Consider the following 21,224-nt stretch of genomic DNA (forward strand, 5'->3'; position numbering starts at 1 on the left):
TTTTCTATTTGAGCTTGACTCTAAAACTCTGCAAGGTTTTAATAGGAGAAACATCTCTTAAGGACTTACTGCCATCTGTTGGTACCAAGTGAAACTGATTATTAGTTGATAATGGTTTTGATGCTCTGCTCATTGGCAGGTTATCCCTTTGTATTATACATGGTCACTTAGATTGGGTAGATATGATTCACCATATGCATGAAGGCCAATGTCAAAAAAAAAGTTTGGAAAATTGTGCTCCAGCTGTAACCAATTCTTAATCCATCATTCAGCTTTCTCCTGACTCTCACAGTCTCCCTCTTACCTAAACCACTCAAGTGCATTCAAGGCCAGGTAACCGTCAGTGCGATCGCTGCACTGAAGAGAGTCATTTTAATCTGGAAGGCTTACAAAATTGCTCAATCGTACATGAATGGATCCTGTCCAGAGTATGACACAATGGTCCTGCTTCAACACTTCTTTGAAGCCCAAATCAACAGATTAAAAAAAATAAATCAATACGATGTGCTACCACTTCAACATCACGAGGATGTTATCAGAAAATACACTAAAAAACATGATTTTTTTTGTGTGTTGGGCAGCTTAGCGTTACAATAAGTGGTCTGGTTTTAGACTTTGTGAAATGCCTTGTCCTAATGAATGTGCATGGACTTCCATTTTCATAACATCTTGAATCACCAGCACACTCTCATTTTTGCATGCTTGACTGAACCATAATTACCATTTAAAGTGGGATAGGAGTGAAGTGACTGAGATCGTTGTTTGCACCTCAGGTCACGCATGCCAGGCCGCCTTTCTTGATTACATGATTAGGTGAGGTAAGAGGAGATCAACCAGAGGAAAATTTGAAAGGAACACAAGTTAATTCTGTAACACAACACATGAATTTTCTTGAATTTCTGTACATTATAACTTTTCCATGTCACTGGATAGGTATAATGACAGACATTCTCTGTTGGTTTCTTAATAATATTTGCCTTAGCAAGTTCACACGAAATAAAGACAGCAGTAATGAAAACCATTCATTTCTATTTATTTTAAAGTGTATGATAAAGGAGGGGGGACCCTAGAAAGCTAGCATGGTTCTGTTACATAAGATGCATGGAAAAATTGAAGTTTAATTCATGGAGGAGCATTGCCACCTTAGCCATTGCTGTTTAAATTGGCACATCTCCATCACCAATAACGGAGACAGCATCTAAAAACTGGCAATAAATTCAAAGTTGTCGCATAACTGCCAGAGACTAATTTGCCTTTCAGAGGACCAGCATATCATGGCTACACAGACAGACCTCTGGCAAATAAGAGTTCCATGACTAAATACAATAGCTGTGAAATATGCCTTCAAACTGGGTAATTTTAAAGGGAATAATCTTTCCATAAAAGCTTTGTTACATGAAAGAGGTTTCAATCTATTTAGCTAAATGTGGCACTGTGACTGGCTCCTGAAGGAGTATAAAGAATAGCACAAGTATTGGTTTAGACAGAAAGCATGTTGAAAAAAATATTAAAGCCCTTACATTACAGTTGAATTATATATGAGGAGGTAGAGAATAGAAAGAGCGAAAAAAAGAAGTATAGACAGTCTTCTGTAACAAATCCTTGTACTGCATCTGATGTTATGTTAATTTAAAAATACAAATTCAGAAGGTTGTAATAGCCAGTCCTCAGTCTGCCTCCTCTTCCTCAGACTCAGACTCTGGAAAAGAGAAAAGAACAGTCACTAGTGTGGCCAAGTATCTATGCACACTGTGTCATTTCAACTAATAAGTAGGATAGAAAAGAAGACACTGAGTAGAGGAGATAAATACCGTGTTTTTGCCAATCTACAGCTGTGGGAGATGGAACCAAAAACATGGACTAAAGAGGAGACAGTGAGGTGCCTACCTTCCTCTGCGTTCTTGAGCCATTCGACAAACTTTTTCATCTGCTCAAGGAAAACGCTCTTTCCTTTGGCTTGGTGGGCTTCGTTGTACCACTTCAGAATTGCCTCTTCACTCAAAACATCCGCTTAAAAGATAAAAAAGAAAACAGAAAAAAAAGAAAAATATTTCAACATGACGCCAGCAGCACAGATGCATCCGCAGGTGCTTGAGAAACAAATGTCGCCAAGCAGGTTGATGACATCAATCAAGACAAACTTTTGGCTATAATCTCTGGCCATCTGGCATCATTCACACATGCCTACATAGCTTCCCATTAGAAAATAAGCTTTTCCTTAAATGTGACGGTAGAAACAGGAGCTTTATGAGCAGATTTAACTCACCTTTGTAGAGAAGTACAACAATTTTCTGAAATGCCTTCATGAAGTGGATGTTGTCATAACAGTACTCCTGGATCTTCAGCAGGAGGGTAAGTTCAGAGAGGCCCTGGGAGGTAAAAGCCTTCAACAGTGGGCTGTATTGCTGAGACGGTAAAATAGGGAAATCAGAGATGTATGAGTACAGAAATTGCAAACTTCACACAAGTGGTGGGAGGGAAATCCAACATATCTCTTCAATTTCTTACATTACTTCCACTTTGCTGGTGGAGTAGCTTTGGGTAAATCAATTATCTTCTCTGCTAAGTTCAAAGCCTACAGCAGCCTGGATTTTGACACATCTCTGAGGCACAATTTAATAGCGACATTCTTAAGTTTCTTTAGATCTCTCATTTCCCTATGTGTTGTCATAACTGCCACAGAATAAAAGGAACAGCAGAGACACATAACAGAGGTGTCACCTTTAAGTGTTTAATGGCTTGTTCTGTGACGAGCTCCTCCTTCTTGTTCCACTCCACGGAGCTCATTACACTGGACCAAATTAGTCCAATCATCGTCTGCTCGGATATGTTGTTCTTCTTGATTTCCTCTCGGACGTAGACGATGATCTGTGAGACGTGAGCCAAGAGACGGAACACACATTATTGACAACGCAGACAGACCATAGCCAGCATATGGTGAAGCTTATCAAATCCTGCAGAAGTCTGAGGTATGAGAACCGTGGCAGGACACAGAGCCTTGCAGGTGCAGATAATATGTTCAGGTTGAGTGGATTTTAGGAACTTGTCACTGATTCACTGCATCCATTTCTCCCACAACAACTCAAGACAAACGAGTGTAGAGGTCAAGAAGGAAGCAATCTTAAGTGTTACCCTCAGTGGTGTGCTACAAAAAGAAACTCAGTGCAAAAGAAGCTGCAACACTAGAAAGACTTACATCTTTGAGGGGGTCTCCACGTGACATTTGATCCTGAAGCTCTTTCTGCAGCTCCTTGCGAGCACCTATGGATTGCTGGTTTCTGGCAAAATCTGAAAGCTCCTTGAGCCCGGCATCTGTGAAGTACTTTGAGAAGTGCTCACAACTGCGCTTGTTGGCAGGAAACAGTTCCTGAAAATCACACAGTCAAATATTGAAGCAGATCCTACTCGGCCAGACAAGCCAGACAAGCTTGCGTCAGCAATTTAGAGACCTTTGGTCATTAATTGCCTGAATGCCAAATGCCACAATAGTTTGGAATCGTTTTATTCACACAGCTCATTAATTTCGTCTTCATCAAAATATCTTATTTACAGCGCACAGACAGACTGTTGAGACGTACTGATTGGAAAAACACTGCTTCACTACAGAGTTGAAAAGGTTTTGTATTTAAGATGTCATTCTCACCATAAGCCTGTTGTCCATGCCAACCTTTCGAAGACTGGCAGCAACTGAGTTGATGTCCTTTTCAGAAAGCCAGGATTTGAAGAGTTTTACAGCAAAGCATGCTGAAACACCTGAACAAATGCATAAAAGTGTGTGTCAGCTGTTACAAACAGACCTGCCAGGATAAAGTTAAGCCTGAGTAATACCACAGTAAACAACCCCACAGCTTTTATCTGGAACAATGCCACGGAAAAGAGGGAGTTTGGGCCAAAGGTATATTAAACATGACTCTACATCTAAACAAAATACAATATGATTTAGGTGAGTATAATTTCAATCCCTAGAAATGTTAGAAAACGTCAAGCAGACAACAGCTACCTCTCATTTATCATATCTGTTGAATAGTCAAATGCTGTTGGATTAAATGAGAATATCCACCAGCTGTGTTTATGGCCGTTCTGTTACAAGCAAAACGCAAATTAAGGCAAACCTCAATATTACTATGTGCACTTTTTTTCTGAATTATGGATTCATAATCCAAATAACTACTTTAACCACTTTACACAATAGGCTGGTTTATTTTGTCTTTCCATAGCACTGCCAACACTGCATCCCCAGCTTTTGGTGAGGGGATTACAAATGCAAACTGCTAACTAATGATTACCCCTCATGTTGGCATAAAATGTGTGTGAGTTTTGTGCTACAACGTTAAATGAAGATGAAGTTTACTGCAAATTTTTTGTCATCTGTGCACATTGAAAAATAAGTAAGTAAGTAAAGCAGCGGCAGCACAAGCCAAAACTCTATTTAAGACAGAGTAGAAACATCATACTTGTTACCAAAAAAAGGGGGAACAAATTTTCAAAAATAAAATACCAATATGGTATCAAAATCCCAGCATTTGTTAAGCTATAGAATGACCAATTACCCTTCGTTGGCAGTAGTGCTGTGACGGTAGTTTGGTGTGTCACAGTTAGAAGCCAGTTCGTATGGCTATCTTAGGAATACAGTTTTGGGATCACAGATAGCTACACTTGGTCATGGAAATTTTCCCAAATGTTTGGTTTTTGTATTCAACCATTTAGCCCCTTGACACCTGAATTTATTTACAATTAAATAAAAAACATTTTTTGGTGTATTTTTGCTTTCCAGCTCATGCTGCATAAAATAAGTGGAAATTGTTAATTTATCTATTACACATAGAAGAGACATCTAATAATAATAATAATAATAACAGATATATAATAATTAGGTCACACTCCGACCGGCCCTATGAGAAACCAGTGCTTGCAAAAAAGCTTCCAAGGTAAGTATTGAATATGCCCAAACCAGCACTGGGGGAATGGATACGGTATCTCAGCTGCAGTCTGAGTGAAAGTGGTATGTTGCGAATTTGCAACAATAGACGTCAAGGGGTTAAAATACTTTTATCGTTGCAATTGCCACAAATAATGCTTACTACACTTGCCTGTCAGAAAAATACAAGAATGTAAGCACATGTATGTGACTGGTTTCATGCAAATAAGTAACAAGTGTAAAACAAACTGGCATCAGAAGTCACCACTCAAATCCATAAACTCAAATGGAAGAAAATTATTGTAATAACAATGCGGAACCAATTCAACTCCATTTATAGAATGTCTGTTCATTCCTGTCTCATAAAACCTGAAATGTAAACAGCTTTCTTTATATACTGAATGAATCTTTCTCAGGAGCTGAAAAAAAAAAACATAACGGTAAGCATCAAAGGCATTTCCACCGGGGTCTGATTAAAATGAACAGCTTCTTATTCTCTGCGCTTGTTTGCATGACTGTCCATCTCTCTGTTAGTTATAGACTAAAAACCATCAAGCATTCCAAGCATTAGGTAGGCTAATTTATATATGTACATTTCAAATGATTAACGTCAGGAAAGGGACAAAACAATGAACACAACTTCGCAGACCTACGAGGTATAAAACTGCATACCTTCTTTGACCAGGTTCTCATTGAAGAGGCTGCTAAGAATGGATGCAGAGAGATTGCCATTGGCCAGCAGAATTCCTGTTAGCATGGCCAACTTGTTGCGCTCAGACTCTGTGAAGCCCTTGAGAAACAGCAGCAGCTGCCAAACAGTAAACATACGAACACATTCCTGTCGGCTGAATTGTCAGACATATAGTGATATTGTTTTGTTTTTTTGTTTTTTTTTGCCCTGAACTAAAGTAGTTGTGAATTCAGAGACTCAACTGGAACATATAGTGCTTGCTCTTGTGTAGATGCCTTTAACAAAATAGCAAACCTTTTTGATTTCTTCCTCAAATCCTTTCTCCAAGTATTTGTATCGCCTGATGAGCTTGTTAAAGACCTAAGCGGAAAACAAAGCATGTTTCATTATTTATAGTTAATTATTATATTTAACTTTCTACTGATAAGAGTGAACTGAGCAAGAATAAAACGGTATTTACCTGGGCATATGCCTGCATGGTCTCCATGTCCTCTTGTGCTTTGAATAGACAGAACTCAGTGCAGGTCACGTCATCTGATAAAGTTCCCCCTGGGGCTGAACATAAACACATTTTCTGAATTTTGTCAGTGAGTGGCTTTACTGCGCATAATTAATTATTTCAATTGCTTAAAACATAAGAATTAAGTTGTATTCTTTTTAACAAAACATGTTTCAATAGCGGTAACTATTGTGACAAAATCAATACTAAACTGCAGGCACAAGTCTTTACTTGTCCTGGCATACTACCAGTTTGATGATGCAAATGTTGCTAAACTTTGGAAACAGACTGACTTCACTGCCATCACAACAATAATCCTACGTTGAAAATGTATTTGGAAAACCAGGACAAATCCAAAAGAGTTCCACCATTTACCCAGCATTCCACCAGCCACCAGGATGTCGAACAGAATCTCAGCATAACGTCGGTAGTCAAGCTTGGCACCAGAGGCATCAAGGAACTTTGCGACAGCTTCCAAATCAGTGCCAGTTTGGTTCAGACCTTGTACGATGCTTTCCTGAAACTGGGAAGGGTCAAACCTTTCCTTTTCATCTGTTAAAAAGGCAGGTAATAAATAGAGTAAATCCCAGTCACTTACTTCCACTATGATACATTGAAAACTATGTTAGGGCTGCATGATATTAGGGGAAAAAAAACTGACATTGTGATCATTTGTTTTTCTGCTATACACAGTGAAATATGAAAAAAAAACACAGGAATTTTCCCCAGATGACTACAACAATGCTGTGGCAACACTAAAACCTGAATGTATGCAGACCTTTGGAATACATCTTTTTACAGTTACATGTGCAGTGGATGTATGGCTGTAGTAAAACAATACAGTGAGCTTTTATTTTAGGTTTGTTGTCTCTTCTGTTTCTGTAGTCAGCACAGTGCTGTAAAACTTTACATTCTTCATCGAGTGTGTGTATTATGAGTAAGGCAACCTCTACAAACCACAGTAAACTTTAAAGGATAAATATACTGAGCAACCTTTGGCTGACATTGGCAAATAAATGCAGTGAGGATGATGGGACTCTAAACTGGAAGCTGTTTGATTCAAAGCAGTCATTTTCTGTGCATCAGTAGTTTAAAAAATAGACACTATATGACTCGTTTCTGTGCAAAAACGCTGCTTGCATGCTGACTGAAAAATAAGAAGAGAAAACTGATGTATTTTTACGTTTGCAGTGTGGATCACTGCAGTGCATACGCACTACTTACGCACTGCTGACGCACCTGGTGTAGCCACTTTATTGATTATAGGACAATCTGCATGTGTTTACTGTAGCCATTGAACAAATATTTCAAAAGAGGGAAATGTTCTTTAATGACTGCTATTATTGTATAGAGGAGTGCATCTGCATTGAAAATAATAATAATAAAAAAAACCTTAAAATGCAAAAATAACTGTTTGGAGCCTTTATCATATGGTGTAACACTGGCATTCAATACTTTTATTTTTGCTTTAGATGGCATTCAGATCTGGCTCTGCACTCATCATACAGGGCTTTATGGTGCGGATTTAACTGTTCAAACAAAATAGTTGTGTTGCCTCATTTGGTGAAAACAACTGATAGACACTGCTGGCGGAGTACCTGTTTTAGGTAAACATCATCCTTTCTGTAGCTGAAACATTTCCATATAACTCACACAGCATTTCTTTTCTGCAACCACATCTTCCTTTTCAGAGTTTCTCACCTGTTCCTTGCTTATTCTGCTGTGCACATGTGGAGCAAGCATGTCAAAACTCACTGTTTGGTGAATATAGTTTTAAAGTATGTGCATCCAAGTAAATTACACTACCATTCAAAAGTTTGGAGTCACTTAGAAATGCTATTTTTGAAAGAAAAACTGTTTTTTCCAATGGCGAAAACATTACATGAATCAGATATACAGTCTAGACATCGTTCATCTGATAAATGAATATTCTAGCTAGAAACGGCTGACGTTTAATGGAATATGTACATAGGGGTACAGAAGCCCACCTCCAGCAACCATCACTCCTGTGTTTTAATGGTACACTGTGTTAGCTAATCATGTTGAAAGGCTAATTGATGATTAGAAAACCCTTGTGCAGTTATGTTAGCACATGAAGAAAAGTTTGAGTTTTCATGGAAAACATGAAATCGTCAGGGTGACCCCAAACTTTTGAACAGTAGTGTATGTTATGAAGCAGACTTCTCGAAGATTAGTTATGGAGAATGAGAAATGTGTAAGTTTTTTTTCAGTATCCAACAGCAGAGTAAGCAGCAAGTTACAGCATGATGTTTGAATTAATTTCCCTTGCTTTAAAATGCGTTTTCTGATATGTGACTTTAGAACAAGCTTATGTACATAGCTGATGCTCAAATGATACATTGTACAACCCTAACCCATACTCAGGTCATGAACACATAAATTCACTTGCTCTCTCCCAGGTCCAGGCTAATACGTTTACATTCAATTACTGCCTCTGCCTTTAGCGGCAATGACATCACAACACCAGTTTCAAGGATTTTAAAACTTGTTTACTATTTGGTCAGTGAATAAATAGGCATGTTTTTCTCCATATTTTCTATCTCGAATAGTAAACCAGGCTGGATAGAAAGGTCAGTCGTGTAAAAAGCTGGGGCAAAATCAGGCAGGTCTACTTTATGAAACCTGAGGGAGAACCACTTTGCTGAAAAATACCTATATTTATGTGTGTGTGTGTATATATATATATATATATATATATATATATATATATATATATATATATATATATATATATATATATATATATGTCTGGTTTTAACTTTGAACTGCAGAAGTGTGTGAGTGCTGCCTTGAAGTGTCTCACCTCTTTTCCGGGTTTTGAAACGCTGGCCTGTTAGCGTAGGCTTCTGCTGCCTTTGATTACTCATAAAAGACTCTCTGGAAGACAAAAAGTCACCATTAGGAAAAAATAACCTCCATCTGTCCACCTCCATCTATTCATACATATGCATTAATCAACATTAGGAAGAAATCTAGTGACAAATGTAAAACACGCCAGACATTAGCCACCTTCATAACTTCTCTGGCTGACATACAGCTGGGAGGAGGGGGTTGTGAGCCTAAACAGCCGGGCATAAATTACTGACAGCAACAACTATGGTATATATCGTTACAGTTTAATGGTTACAACCAATGTTAACATCGTTAACGTTGCCTCGAGCTGGACAGAAGCTACATATTAACAGCAGAGATTTGGACGTTCGTCTACCGGTAATCACTGGTACGCTACGGTACACCACATAACGTGTGTTTGCGCTCCATATATTAAAAAAAAAACACTGCTAAACAAGAGCTGAAAAACTAACAAATTAAAATAGTTAAATCCAGAAGCGCGAACTCGAGGTATCTGACTTCCGACAACACCGGCTAATGCTAGCTAGGTAGCTAGCTAGCTGGCTGGCTAACTACAGTCTCTCTCAGCTTCCTTTATTTATCTGACGCAGTGACACGTTTGGACTAAATAAATGCGTTACCAGCGTTCGGTTACACTAAACAAAAAAACACCAGCAACTCACCGAAATCCTCTTTATGAACAAAAACAGTCCGTGAAGAAAAAACTAGTTCAACTGGACTCCAGTACAATCAGGTCTGGGGTGGAGGAAACTGTAGCGCATGCGCACTGACAGCAGCTATCTGGGTCGGTACAGAGTTCAGGTGGTTAAAAACTAGGAAATTACTGACGCAATTAAATAAACTCTGCGTTTAATTAAGGGTGAGTGCATTTCCTCTCTACCTGTTAGCACTGATGGGTAGCTAACATTCCGAAAATCATTGTACATCAACTCCAAATCGTCCCAATCTGCAAATGAGTGGAAGAAATGCTCCATAACACTGCATCAGAATCAGTTTCCTGGTCCCGAGGAATTGGTTTTAGTGTTTCATATTTACACACCAAACCGACCCGGGGCTAGTATCAATAAAAGCTCGTCAACAAGTCCTTGCTATCTAGAATTAAGACACAGGAGGGGGGTGTTGTGCTGTCGGGTGGCTGGTGTAGGCTAACTGTGTGTGGGATGAAGGGAAAACTTTGATGTTGCGTTGAGACTCGCCTCGTAAATCTCCGCTTTGTTTCCAGGAAGTTCTTCAAACGTGTTTGATCCAACAAATTTGCATTTTTTCCCCTCTATTTTTAACCAAAGACAGACATTTGAACCTCATCTTCTTAAATAATTTTAAGCTCGCCTCATTGACCATCAATCTTTATCACAGACCATTACATCTATCATTGTATTTATCCCTCCCACTCCCACAGTTGATTCATCATTTTCCCAGTGGCATAGAAGCAAACCCAACTATCTTCTACACACAAAATTAATAGCCTGAAATGCTTTTGCTGCTTGGGTTAGATAATGTGAAATGAACGCTGCTTTGTAAAGGTTTGATGTGCCTGCGTTGCATCTCCACGTGATGATTCCAGGTGTTCCCTGATGTGGAAGTAGCTTTAGTGCCGTTATTTCCGACAGCATTTAAAGGCATCGCCGCCACCCCCTTCACTGGAGGTGATTAGGGGACTCTGGACGAGCCCAGAGACGCCGCTCCAGCCACTCCCTACGCCCGGCAGACCCAGCGCTCTCCAGCCCATCCAGAGCTCCATTCAAAGAGCTGAGATCCGGATGAGAACCTCGTTCAAGCCTCATCCAAGCACAGCCGAGTTGAAGTGAAGGCAAGCGGGGAAGGGCTTCAGGAGCCGCTCCACACTTGGAGAATCACCCCTGGATCTACTTTTTTTTCTATCTTTGGAGTGGATATAGGACCAGACGGAGCAACTCTTGCAGAGATAAAGAGGCAAGTTGGGTATCTTCTGTTTGCTTGGCTTTCTGCTGCAAATGTAACGGTTCTTACTTTTTATGAGTGTTTCTTACACTGTTGCGTTCGCGGGCAACTCTTTAAAAGTTAACTTTTCATCGCTGTTAGATCGCCTGCTTCCCAAACTCATTCATTCCTCCTCACTTCGTACAGGAGGGGGTTGGGATTTTTTTTTTTTGGTGAGTATCTTCCTTTTTCTTTGTGAACGAGTTGTAATGGTTGGAGGATGAAACTGGTGGGACTAATTAAGTCTGAGTTTGGCTGTTTATCTCTTTCACCGTCCAAACCCAGGCTCATTCAGCGGTGTTGATGGAAACTAAGGTCTCTAATTGCCTACATCTGCAGGCGAGAACCAATCTTTTGTAAACCAAGTGAGCCAAATCGTTGCAGAGCAGACCCGACGCAGGAGACAATAGCATATGTCAACTCCAAAACTCATTCAGAGTTCAGTCTTTGTCATCAAAGTTAACTTTCCAGTGTGGATGTAGAGCTGTCTGTGTGAGGGAGGATTTTTGATCAGCTGCTTATATGCAGGGATAAATGAAACTCTGAGGATCAGGGGGGAAAAAAACTACTAGCCTTTACATTATCTGTTCTGTGATCTATGGATAAACCTGGATATATGCTGAGAAAAATGATCAGTGTCATCTTAAATACTGGATAAAGTGACTGAAGGTGGGTTTGCCCTTCAGAGTATGCCTGAGATCTTAATGCAGCAGACTGGAATAAACTCCTGCTCAGCATGGACTGCATGAATTAAACTATTCACCTCCCTGAGAAACATCCAAAAGTTCCCCCCTTGACAAAATTGACCCGCTAACTTTCTGCTGGATGTTTCCTGTGGGATCCACTGTGGAATTCATAGAAGAGGAGTTTATACTCTATGGGAAGAAAAAAAAATAGTGGTTTTAGGAAAAACTAACGCTATAGCACACTATGATGTTAAATACTGTCCTTATATAGGGAGAAAAACTATAAAATCTCCATGGGGTTCTGCAAAAAAACTGTGCTTTTATATCAGTGTTAATGCATAATTTAAATGGGTCTTTTAAACATTTTTTGCATGAGCCTGTTAAGTCCTCACCATGAGCGTTTTTATGCATTTGCTTTCTGAAAGTATTCTTGCTTCACCAGTATGGGGCCACGACTTTCGGTTCATTGCCGTTTGATGCAGGATCTTTTTCTATGCTTCTTTGAATCCTGCAGTTTTTTAACTTCTAAGTCTGCTGGTGAACTTAAAACCCTGAGAGGATCAGATAAGACCTTTAACCAAAAAAATGACTTGTGTCGATTCCATTGTGGATTTCCTCATATATGTCCCACCTCTTTTGGCCCGATTGTCAGTCGGGAAACCAGATGGGAACTTTATTACCCGCACTGATCAAACAAACAGTGATGTAAGATGATGTGAAAGGTAGTGCGTGGTAAGCTTTCAGAGCCGCAGAGCGACTCCTGGAAAAAGTAACAAGCATTTAGCTCAGTTGGAAGAGGGGTACTCTAGTTTCTCTGCTCAGCGTGAGCTTGTTGGGCAGCTTCCATGAAGTTGCCACAGTATTTTTAAGTGTGCCAAAAAGCCTCTTCATGAACACCGCGAGAGATGCTGTGGTTGTAATGCAGGCTGTATAGAGGACCCAAGTCAGCCAGCTGCTTCCATGGTGATGAATAGTGTTTGCACTTTTTTTTTTTTTTTGCATGTGTCGCTTATTGTGGGGAGGCGTGCGACTTGTGTTAGTCCTGCATCAACAGAGATGGATTGGGGGGGGCACATGTGCAGCTCCACTGTGTTAAAGCCTTCAGCCTGTTTTACAGAAGGATCTTCTGAAGCATCAAAAATCCTCTGAATGATACATAGTTCCATTTCCAGCTCAGCACCCTGTCAACATTGCGATAAATCAGATCTCATTGTGATTTTTTTTTTTTCCCGCCATTGCTGTACATTACATGAAAGAAGCTAAAGGGGTGAAACTCACACAATCTCCAAGTTTGCTGTCCTAACAAAGAACTTTTTCCCTGTGCCGTTTAGCTCTGAACATTTTCCACCAATTCGACTTAACTGCTTAAGCTTCACTTCTTTTGTCTCCCTGAAGAGCCTGGGGTAATAATGTTGTACATTTTGATTTCTCTCACTCCCCTGTCAAATCCACTACAGCTGCTTTCTCCATTCACTTCCATAAAACGGAGCCAGACCAAGTGTTTCACTGCCTGTCGTGCAGACGCCGCTGAATGTAGTGCAGTACACGATTCTGCTCCTGCTCTCCTGTGTGCGTTTATTTAATAGCCCATAAGTTTAATCACTTTTGAGGCAAAGCTACTGGTGCGGCTCCACTTTGTGAACTCGGGCGATCGAGAAATAAGAGAGCTGATCACGTTAAATGTGTAAAACAGAAAGCCCTTAGGAAAGGATTTTTTTTATATGCGCTTTGTTGTAAAACTCCACTCTAATAGACTAAATAAATCCCTCCGTCGGGATGCAAGTGTCGTTGCAGTGAATGAGAGCTCTGTCCCAAACTACCTGGACCTGCCAGTGTTTAGATAGTTTTCCTCTCTAATCCCTTTAAAGCAGCACATGCTGACGGTGCAGGTAATGCTTTGTGTCACCTAGTACAATGTTTGCTGCAACTTTTTTTGTGATAGAAGTTAAAATCCAGCTCACAGGTTTCACCGAGTCAATCCAGCACATATAAATCACTCTTGGATTGCATCCCATGTCTCAAACACTTTTCCTTGACCTCAGAGGGAAAACAGCTTGAGGTTGAGGAAAGATGTTAAAGAGAATTCATAGGAAATGGGAAAAGACAACCACAGTGCAAAGAGAATTTAACTGCACTTACATTTCTATGCTATGTGATCATGCAATTGCTATTGACATGGGCCTTCTGTGGATAGTTTGTCGCTTTGATTGTTGCTGCTGTGAGGAATTGTGGAGTAGTGTTATCTCCTTTCCTTTTGGAAAAGATGGACCAATGTGTCCTAAAGGAGATAAGAAATCAAGCGTTGAAGCACATTTCTTGAGCATTTAGAGAATCTGACCCCTTTCTATCACAGCTTCCACTCAGAACCCTTACTGAGCAAAAAATACAATTTAACCACAAACTTGGTTCTTTCAGTGTTGCATAAGGGGCTTCTTAGCACACTTAACCAGCATGAAAGAGGGGGAAAATGTAGCTTACCTCAGCTTCCAACCCTGAGTTTTCCTCCACAAAAAAAAAAGATTTGCTGACAGTTGAGACACAAATCTGAGAAGCACATATATAAAGGCTAAAAAGACTATATAAAGGCTGCATCCTAAATCACGTGCTTTTCTTTTTACATTGGATACAATTTGGACATTTGCCATAATATTGCGCCTTAAACTTTGACCATTGAAGTGTAAGTCAAAATGAGCTGTCATTTTTCTGGTAGCTCCCAGCGGCTCAAGCTTGTTTATACTTGTGCAAGACGCCATGACATATGTGACGTAACTGCTTGGAAGGTTTTTGGTCAGAGTAGTGAGAAAAGCATGCTGGTTTGCATACTGCAAAATCTGACCGGATGTAGCAGGACATCCCGGTATTTTGGGCACACTACATTTGATATGCTATTTATTACTCACTGAATCTATTTCTGGCATACATTATAGTGTCTAAGTATAGCTATTGGAACACACCCAAAGTATCATAGTAAGGTGCTGGGACACTGCATGCCACTGGAACTACTTCAGTGCACCTTGGCATCGATTCTCCAAGTGTCTGAAATTCTACTGGAGGGATGGAACTCTTTTCTTCCAGTAGATACACTCTCATTTGTTTGGTTTTTTTTTTGGTGATGATGATGGAGAGCATTCTGTAACACCAAATTCTCCAGTCTCCCAAATGCGGTTCAGTTGGGATGAGGTCTGGTGACTGTGAAGACCATGACATCATTGTCATCAAACCATTAAGTGACCCCCCTCGTGTCTTGGATGGGGTATTATCATGATGGAAAACACCACTCCTATCAGGACAGCAGTGTTTCATCACAGAATAAAGGTGACCCTTCCCTCTAAGGGGATAAGTGGACCCAAACCATGTCAGCAAAATGCCTTTTAGAGCATAACAGAGACCCTGGAACCCCTCGCCTCACCATAGGGGTCAAGGCTTCAGGTTTTTTTTTTTTAATTTATCATGCATCTGTGCATTGTTTAAATGAACTATGTGAAGTTGTTAGCGACCAAGTGAAGGTTTCAAGTGTGCTTACTAACCATAAGTGCACTTGTTAGCTTAGAGAGGTTCATGTCAGTAGGTTTTTAGGATAGCACAAACCACACACTACCACGAAAATAGAAAAAAAGCTTGTTGAGCTGCTGTGACTGATTAGCCGCAACTCAGATATTTAGAAAATTAGCTTGCCCACCTCAAATGAATGAGCAGAACACAGGAATCGCTAATGACATTACCAGGACTTTGGCAGATCGTTGTGTGATCAGCAAAGACCCAATTGCTCATAGAAAGGAGCTGACTCCTCCACATTTCATGCACTCTGTGGAGTCATTATAGTGTGGTTGTGCCACAGTTGGTCATGTCGATTGCCAGCTATTGGCTCATGTTTTGCAGTCTACTTGTCTCGATGCCTCTCTACAGTTTGAGCTGTATTGTAAATAAAGACCAGTGTTTGTTTGGGTTGCAGGTTGATGTTTAACCAGCCTGGATGCTTGTGCAGCGTGAAAACTCACATGCTGAGCTAATGAGGTAACATTTGTGTGATGTTTACCTCATGATTGAGTAGATCTGTTTTTAAGCAGTTGTCCTATGCGGATGCCTTTGATATAGAGGACTGTCATTTAATAGCTGTCGTTATGCACATGAAAGCAAAAAGTGCTTCTAGTTTGTGCAGTTTTTTAATGAACCTGCATGCGGTGTGACTACAAGGTTGTCTGGCTGCTTTACTCGCACAGATCTGCACCTGGATTGGCGCTGGGGACCTTGGATTCCAGGTCACTTTCCAGGCAGCTGTTTGCTCTCTGCCCTTCTAAACCTCTGTCCCGCCCTGCAATGATCTTTGGCACGGCCCCATGCCCTGCTGCTGCTCCATTAGGGAGGGCTTTAATCTCCATCATTGCCAGCAGCCTGTGATGTTGTGGCTTCTCTGCCCCGTGACAAGGCCAGACTGATCTGCGGGAAATTCGCAGAGTATTACGCTGCATAATAGCCTTTATTATCATTTGTTTGCATGTCGCCACCACTGTATTCTCAAACAAACGCTCCCAAGGTAGTATGATGACAACCGCTTTTCTGTGCGTCTCTCACACAGTTGCTTTCTCACACACCACATGTCATTATAGACAGCGAGCAGGCGTTGTTGATCATAATGAAGATATTGACCATTCCAGAATTGCTCACCACTCTGAGCTGCTTTATTTTTAATCAAGTACATGCGCCCTAACAAGTAAACACTGTTCCACTGGCTCCGCTTTTTGTATTATCACTAGTACTTATGTTGTTTGCATGCATGCATGTGAGTGGCTGCATGGCTGTTGACCTTTCCTTTGGCTTTTGTCCTTGCACAGGACAGTAAAAGAAAAAAAAACAACAAAACAAAAAAAACAACACATGGCCACAGTCTAGGTCCTGTGAATAATATATGTACATTTAATGGAGTTTTTTCATGTTTTCCCCATAGCTTGACCTGGTTGAGAAATCTAGGTCAATGTCAGAGGCATGAAGCAAAGCATGTCTCATAATATTACAGTGACATGCGCTGAAAATCCCAGGTCCAGGCTTCCTATCACTCTTAGACTTTAGATGATAAAATCTCTCGTGTTTTATATTTCTGTCGAGCAACTTAGCTCCTCTAAATACAGCACTTTAATCTGTGGGAATTATAGATCAAAGTCCAATTTTAAAATTTAATTCTGGGACTTGTACGGTATATCTTAGATCAAAACAGTAACTCAATGGTGACCCTTTACTGACATTCAGGGTGTGTTATGTTTGATCCTCCCAGCGTGTTGCCTATATTGCGTAAGACTACAGTGGAAAGGAGTACCAATAGATGGTATTAATTTGCATTTCTGCTTATAGCTGATGAAGAATAATAGCAGATAGTGTATACCAGGAATTAACCAGTGTCTGTTGTTCCATTATATGTGCTTATCATTCCTGAAAGAGTTGTAAAGTCTCCAGTCATATCCAACTGCATGGAAGATGTGTTTTTCTGACAGACTCTAATGTTTTTGATGTTTTTTGGTACATGAGGTCAGCATTTAACGTGCCAAAATTAAATGATGTGTAAATCAGCCATCTGCCACTCACAGGCACTTTGCCAGTCAGGTTTTGGAGAGCGCACTCAGTTAAGGTGACAGACGAAGGCCGTTTGACCTAGAGTCTCGCTACATCGCTGATTCATGACATCTAGATTTGGGATTAATAGCAGCCAGAGCACATTTGATGCTTTCCTCCTGAACATCCAAAATGTAAAATGCATCCAAAAGGAGACACTTCTATTCCAGTTTCTCAGACGAATTTCCTACAGAAATACAGGGCTATTTAGATTAAGACTGATAAAATAAAGTGTTGAATCACGATAAATAAAGTGTTAAATCGCAATAAAATATCAGCAATTTTGTTGTCTTTCATATGTACCAGTATGGACCATACAGGCTATATTCCTCATCTCTCCAGCACTCGGCAGTGAGGATAATCCCCTGAGTTTAATCAAGACTGTCAGGTTTTCTCTCATTCTCCCTCTTTGGATCCAGTACAGCATTTAGCAGCAGGCAGCAACTCTTATTAATGGGATTGTGTCAGTGGCTGCCTGGAAGCCAGTTTCAAATCTGGGGTAGTGGGTTATCAGCAGAGGGGATGAGGGTGTCCAGGATGCTGACAGATGCCGTATGTTTTTTTGGTCAGAACGGTGCAGTCTCTTGGGTGACATTTCCACATCGTGTTCTCCCTCCAGGTCAGTGAGAGGCTTCGGCATCTGTTTTCACTGAGGTTGAGCAGGCCGTGTCCTTTGAACACTTGCTTGTTAATACCAGAGACACTCTGAGCGTTTCACATGTGTGCACTTGTTTTTGATGAGGGTGAGCAATGAGCTTGCGGTAGATTAACGAGAGGGTAGTAATTGGTTTGACTAATATTGATTGGTGCAGGGAAGTACGAACACTATCTGATGCTCTGGATAGTCAATAATCAAATAGGAGGTAATGCGTTTGGAGACTTTGGCTCATGTACTCTGTAGAATGCACTAGGCTAGCCGAATTATTTCAACAACTCTAAAATGATAACTGCTTCTTGCTGTGGGGAACAACAGCAAAAAACCCAAAAGAAACAGCGGAATGCCGTAGCAAAGCAGCAGCGTTATGAAGCTCTACAGACAGTTAACATATGGAGTGAGATCACAGAGCAGGTGACTGCGGTTTCATCCCCCCAGAGAATTCAGTGACTACGCTAAAAGGAAATAACTTGATTTGAAAGTACATTGCCGACAATCGAAGCAGCTGGTAGACATGAGCCGTGACTGGGAATGTTTTGACACAGTGCCATCAGGCCACCAGGCTGCAGTATATTTGATGGGAACAAAGTAACCAACCTCAGCAGGCTGCGAGTTGACATGCAAGCAAATATTTCTTCCCCCTACTTAGTGCATCCCTCTGAGTCCAGATCAAGCTGTTGACTTCATCAGAGACGTTTACAGTGCCTCGCTTGCAAATGAACATGAGCCATTTTTGCAACATTCTTTCTCAGCCAACCTTTTAAATATTTTGTCTTCATGGTGAGTGTGAGAGTGAGCGGTTTTGGAAATTGACTCCTGCCTACTACTAAGAGCTGGGCAACTTCTTTATGGGCCAATAACATTGTGCCCTGCGGGGGAACAGCAGCCGTTGAGAAAGTGAAATAGAAGTCTACACAGGGAATCTTTTTTTTTTTTTTTTTTTTTTTTTGCCAGAACATCACGCTGTTCCTAAGCTGCTGCTAAAAGTTGGTTTGACAGCTGAGAGAGAGGGTTATGCTTCGAGAACAAAGTCGGGATTTTTTTCTTCTTTTTTTCTGAAATGTTGGAGCTTTGTGTCTTCCTGTTATGACTGCCCATACTCCGACCTCATATTAGCCCTCTGATCCGGTTGTTTAATCCCCCGACACGAATTTGCCACATCTGTGTCTTCACTTTCAAACTATAGATCAAATATTTATGGCATCTCTGAAGGAAAATGTTGTTTGTTCAGTGTCAGATGTTGGCTAATTTTGAGGTTGCTTCTAATTACCACTTACATCAGTGCTTCATTCATTCCAAATGATGCCTTAAACATCAGAGTGCATTATAAATATATATTTTCAGTTGTTGCAAACCACTGTCCATTTCTGATTTATGCTAAAAAGCGACATCTGTACTCCGAGAGGAGTGAACAATAGATGACTGCATGTACTGGTCTTGTGTACACAGTCTGTCACAACAGCAGACATTAGGTTTTTGGTGCGGCAAAGCCCCGTATCAAGGTCCTGAATGTATCCCAGGCCCCTCTTTTATCTCCAACCCCATAGCATTGGGATTACTGTCCCAAAGGAGATGGACGGCAGCACTGGACTGAAAACTGCCACCCCCAGCACTGTCTTTGTCAGGGTGCACTGTAGCCCAGATCCCTTAACGACCTCAAATATTATATTGCTGCAACAGGCAAGCACGGTGGGGGAAAAAAAGAAAGCTGCTACAGAGCAGTTTGCTGTTTTGGGGAGCTGTTTCTTTGATTTATAAGAAGCCCTGAAACAGGAGCAGACTCCAGCTGAGCAGACACCCAGAAGTCAAGGGCAAAGTTCCTAAGTTATGTAATTTCCTATGGGACATTCTCGCATGCCACAGGGGGGAACAGGACTGAATAGCCAATCAGAAGGCTGCGCTGTGCCTCTGGAGGCAAACCCCTGCTGTACAAACATGTCCACCCCTGACATGAGTTTATTTGCATTGGCCAAGTTTAGGACTGTTTGTTTTCAAATCAGAGAATGCCTCTTAAAACTTTGCTGGAGAGCTCACAAATAATGGACGACAAAGACAAAACAGTGGCCTCGAGGGTGTAATAGAGATGCGGCGAACTAGTGTTTTCCACTAAAATGCATTATTGTGTGGATCCAGCAAGGCTAACATAAAAGTACATTTTCTTCTACACAAAACATGCAACGCTGATTTTGTTTCTTTAAGCACTTGTGCAGTTTTTATATCCACGTTTGCTTGCTCACAGTTTCCTGTTTCCTGACTCATAGGGATTGTTTTTTTTTTTTATGTGAAGCCAAAACGTGTGTGTATGTTTGCACGTGTACAAATGCATGATACAAACAAAACGGGGGAGCCATTAAAAACAGTGTCCCATAGCGACACTGCTGGCTAAAATTGCTTTTCTTACTAATGAAAATGGATGTCAGAGTGAGTTTGTGGTCAATTTTTGCTTGGAATTGTATATATTATGCTACTTTCCTGACATATGTATACAATATATATTAGCAATTATGTAACATGTTCCTGTCTTCATCTTTATTTCTGTTCAGGGGGGACACCTACAGCCAAGATGGAGGTGAAGACGTCACTTCTAGACAACATGATTGGGGTTGGAGACATGGTCCTCCTGGAGCCCCTGTCTGAAGACTCGTTTCTCGACAACCTGAGGAAGCGCTTTGACCACAATGAGATCTACGTGAGTCGCCTGTTTTACTGTAATTGTATGGATAGAACTTTATTTCAGTTCAGTAGCAGTGTTACAGTCCTGTGTTGTGTTGCATGCTTCCTTCCAATGACGACTGTAGAAGACTTCTCCAAGGAAATGCACAGATACTTTTCATAACTCCTATTGTTCCTCCTTTCCCTCACTTATTTCAGTCCCGGCTATAGAAGTGTTACAAAAGCAGAGACCACAGTAACCAACCAACCAATCAATAAATCAAATCGCAGAGGAATGTAGATGGTGCCTTCAAATGAGCCATGAAATCCAGAGCTCAAGAGCAACGAGGGACTGGCAGCCTGCTTGTCTCTAGAAGAAGCGAGTTGTTGAACTATCATCCCTGCATGAAAAAATTGGTTCTGGGCTTTGCGATGTGGCACTCCATGATGCCGCTAGCCGTATGATTACAGTTCTGCCCTGCCTGCTGTTGGCTCTCGGGACTCTCGGGATGATGTCGCCTCTTACCGCGGTGATTGCCTTGGTGACAGGCGAGGTATTTTGTCGAGAAGCAGCCCACATCCTGCTGAGGAATGGGAATGGTGTTTTCACATTTCAGATGCCCTCAATTTTTCTGTCGTAAAGTCTAAGCTCAAGGCTTTGTGTTGCCCGTGACCTAAATGCTGAG

At 40.9% G+C, this 21,224-nt stretch overlaps 2 protein-coding genes across 5 annotated transcripts in view; one reads left to right on the forward strand and one right to left on the reverse strand.

Annotated features, from left to right (window-relative positions):
• Positions 1 to 1,012: 1,012 nt before the first annotated feature.
• Positions 1,013 to 9,767, reverse strand: LOC111575120 (eIF5-mimic protein 2-A-like). Its single transcript, XM_035952737.2, has 12 exons — positions 9,645 to 9,767; positions 8,933 to 9,006; positions 6,484 to 6,660; positions 6,070 to 6,164; positions 5,904 to 5,969; positions 5,591 to 5,726; positions 3,644 to 3,753; positions 3,197 to 3,367; positions 2,722 to 2,868; positions 2,267 to 2,405; positions 1,888 to 2,010; positions 1,013 to 1,699 (listed from the first exon to the last, which is right to left on the reverse strand). The coding sequence occupies exons 2-12, from the start codon at positions 8,994 to 8,996 to the stop codon at positions 1,668 to 1,670; spliced, it is 1,260 nt and encodes a 419-aa protein (XP_035808630.1). The 5' UTR covers positions 8,997 to 9,006; positions 9,645 to 9,767; the 3' UTR covers positions 1,013 to 1,667.
• Positions 9,768 to 10,643: 876 nt separating this feature from the next.
• myo1b (myosin IB) overlaps positions 10,644 to 21,224 on the forward strand; it is a 63,059-nt gene continuing 52,478 nt past the window's right edge. For 2 of the 4 annotated variants that reach the window (XM_023280052.3, XM_023280053.3), the window contains exons 1-2: positions 10,646 to 10,914; positions 20,430 to 20,575. In XM_023280052.3, coding sequence (XP_023135820.2) covers positions 20,450 to 20,575 — 126 coding nt within the window. In that variant the 5' untranslated portion in view covers positions 10,646 to 10,914; positions 20,430 to 20,449. Of the gene's footprint in view, positions 10,915 to 20,429; positions 20,576 to 21,224 lie in introns of all 4 variants that reach the window. The other 2 variants (XM_023280050.3, XM_023280051.3) reach the window with 2 other exon arrangements.

The sequence above is a fragment of the Amphiprion ocellaris genome, chromosome 11 (genome assembly GCF_022539595.1).
Source record: "Amphiprion ocellaris isolate individual 3 ecotype Okinawa chromosome 11, ASM2253959v1, whole genome shotgun sequence".
NCBI lineage: Eukaryota > Metazoa > Chordata > Actinopteri > Pomacentridae > Amphiprion > Amphiprion ocellaris.